This window comes from Sinocyclocheilus anshuiensis, unplaced genomic scaffold (assembly GCF_001515605.1).
Source record: "Sinocyclocheilus anshuiensis isolate Anshui unplaced genomic scaffold, SAMN03320099.WGS_v1.1 scaffold846, whole genome shotgun sequence".
Classification (NCBI taxonomy): Eukaryota; Metazoa; Chordata; class Actinopteri; order Cypriniformes; family Cyprinidae; genus Sinocyclocheilus; species Sinocyclocheilus anshuiensis.
This window is the reverse complement of record NW_015540906.1, coordinates 803,159-806,083: the sequence shown is the minus strand read 5'-3', so window position 1 is coordinate 806,083 and position 2,925 is coordinate 803,159. Positions and strand designations below refer to the sequence as shown.

The window sequence follows — 2,925 nt, the reverse complement described above, 5'->3', positions numbered from 1 at the left end:
GGAGTGAGTGTGTGTGTGTGTGTGTGCTAAACATCCGGTGAGTGAGTGAGTGTGCGTGTGCTAAACATCCGGTGAGTGAGTGAGTGGAGGAAGATGGCGGCGCTGATCCTCCCGTCTGACTGGATAAAAAACTGGGACAAATCCGGGAAAAATGAGTTGTGAGTAAGAGTTTGGTAATCAGATGGGAAGTGGGGATGAAAATAATGTCATATCTATTTTATTAGGGCGGTATCGCCGCGGGTGATTGTTCTCCTCATTGTGAATGTCCACAGCTAACGTTTGTGCGCGTTGAAGACTCATTACTCAAAGTTCAATAAAATAGCCAACACATCTACATGTACTACTAACCAAATAAAGAATATAAAGTCTGTAGTTTCTGTACATGGTTGTGTAAGACACTTTATCGAGTACTTCACTCGTTTTCATGAATGTAATGTCAGTGTGCTAATAGTTAGCAGGGTTAGCATTAGCATGTGTCTACTTATCAGTGTGTGTGTTACATAGTATTTAATGTGTGTTTCATGCTGGTTAATAAGATCTCATGCACCCTGAGCAGAGCTGAAGTCAATATTATGGGGTGTTAGGAGGTTGTGTGTAGTGTGAGGTGTAGATGTAACGTTAGCTGTGCTAAAGAGTTCAAGCTCACTTTTATAAGCGCCCCGTCAGATTTACAGATGAGATATCGGTTGAGTCTGAAACGTAGTGATGTGCCCTACCTAGAGAGCATTTGTGAACAGTACAGTCTCAGAGCCTACTGAGCGGTCTAACTATGGACTGCTAGCGAGCTGCCTACTGAGACTGCGCTGTAGTGAACAAAGTGCAGCACAGTGTCAAGGAGACCATGTGAGCCGCTTATGTAGACAGCATTTTGAGCACCTGTGATGAAGAGGGACGCCAGTGCATGCTAAACCTAGTGAGGCGTCACGTGCAGTGCTGTCTTGTTAGGCAGCTTACTAGGATTTGAGCACTGCCTGCTTGATGTTTACATGCACCTGTCTTCTGCAGGTAGTTTGACCCATGTGGGTGTTTTGGGCGGCACTTGTTTGCAGTAAATTCAGCTGGTAGTGAATTGTTAATAACCTGTAGCATAGGGAGTGTGTTAAAGTTGTTCAGCGTCATACAGAGGTGATTGTGGTGTTGGATTAGACTGCAGTTGTGTGATACAAACAAGCTTTACATGTGTAGTACGCTATGCATGTTTGATCTGTTATGCCCAGAAACTATTAGACCTCGTTCACTGTTAATCCAGTGCAAATGAAATTTTTTTTTTTTGTTGATTATGTGCTTATTAATAACTGAAATTCTCTTTCTAGCCGTTCACTTATTTGCCTTTTCTGTTTCCAGTTTCCAGTTTTTCCAGGGCCTTGCAGGGAAACCCAGCAGTCATGAGTTTGTTAAAGGTGAGTTCAATTCATAATTGTTAGTCTTTGGGCTTATGATGGTGGGAATGTGTTTACCACTGTGGTGGTTGTATATAGAGATGCACCGAAACTGTGCCGAAACCGAAAATTCTGGATGCACTTGGCCGAAAACCGAAACTGAAAATGCTTTGTAATGATTATTTATTATTTTATTAAATAATACAAAATAATTTTGCAAGACTTTTTAATTTAACTCAATTTTAATGATGCTGAATAAAAAAAAATAAAAAAAACACAACATAGTTTTTACTGAAAGTAACACAATAAAATTGGACAGAATTTATATTAATATTAATAACACATTGCAATAAGGTTCATTAGTTAACCACTTTAGTTAACATGAAAGAATAAACAATACTACTTCAGCATTTATTAAACTTAGTTAATATTCATTTCAACTTTTAGTATTAAAATCAACAGTTGTGCTTGTTAACAGTTCATGCACTCTGAATTAACGTGAGCTAACAGTGAACAGCTGTATTCTCATTAGCTAACATTAAGAAAGATGAATAAACACTGTAATATATTGTTCATGTTAGTTAGTAACACTAACTAATGGAACCTTATTGTAAAGTGTTACCTTAATATTAAATATCAATATATTATTTTTATTCAGTTCCTTCCATGCAACAGAATCAGATATAGCTTTTTTTTTTTAAATTAAACTAATTATCCAAATCATGTATAATCCTACGAAGCTGTTATTATCAGAGCATGTGAGCAGAGCAGAGCGTCACGAGAGAGTAGTCATTTTTACCAGCGCTGCCATGTTACAGCACAGTAGCGCTGTTGCAGACAGGAACAAATAAACTACAAAGAAATATCCAGTCGGCGCGTTATTTGAGCGGACTTTGCTTTTCCGGTGAGTATGAGCGGCACACGAGCGGAACGCACATTCATAGAACGGAGCAGTGACGAGGAGCGTGAAACCTCTCGTTTATTTATGCAATGCATACATACATGATGCTGTTTGGTTCATAATTGTTTATGCAATTTATGAAATTATATTTGATTTATATATGTTAATTTAGATGTTATGCACGTTTTTTTTTTATGGACAGTTATTTCATTGCTTTGACAATTTAATATGCTGCATTGTTTTGTTCATTGTGGCCTCGGGAGGCAAGCCAAAAGTTTCCACAAGACTTATTTAATCTGCATATAACATATAAGAAAGGAGATATTTGTTTACATTTAATTTTGTGTTTGACTAAAAAAAAACCAAAAAAACTGTTGTTTGTCTCAATAAGTTGGGTAAATTAAAAACACAGTGGTTAAATAAAAAAAAAAAATTCTATTGCACTTCGTTTTAAAAAAAGGTTATAAAAAGTGTCAATAATTATCGATACCGAACGATATGAACATTATCGTTATAACAAGACATTATATAATTGATAAATTTTTTATATATATATGCTAGGGCTGGACAATAATTCAATATCAATATGTATCGCGATATAATTTTTTTCAATAACGGTGATATGATTTTTAAACACATTTCCGA

The 2,925-nt window shown here is 36.4% G+C and overlaps 1 protein-coding gene across 7 annotated transcripts in view; it reads left to right on the top strand.

The window, feature by feature from the left end:
- Positions 1 to 38: 38 nt before the first annotated feature.
- The window catches only part of LOC107689139 (THO complex subunit 2), a 101,128-nt gene continuing 98,241 nt past the window's right edge, over positions 39 to 2,925 (top strand). For 4 of the 7 annotated variants that reach the window (XR_001634304.1, XM_016487050.1, XM_016487049.1 and 1 more), the window contains exons 1-2: positions 40 to 158; positions 1,345 to 1,400. Coding sequence is in view for 6 of the 7 variants with exons in the window: in XM_016487050.1 (XP_016342536.1) it covers positions 94 to 158; positions 1,345 to 1,400 (121 nt within the window). In the remaining variant the exon portion in view is untranslated. Of the gene's footprint in view, positions 159 to 1,344; positions 1,401 to 2,925 lie in introns of all 7 variants that reach the window. The other 3 variants (XM_016487053.1, XM_016487051.1, XM_016487052.1) reach the window with 1 other exon arrangement.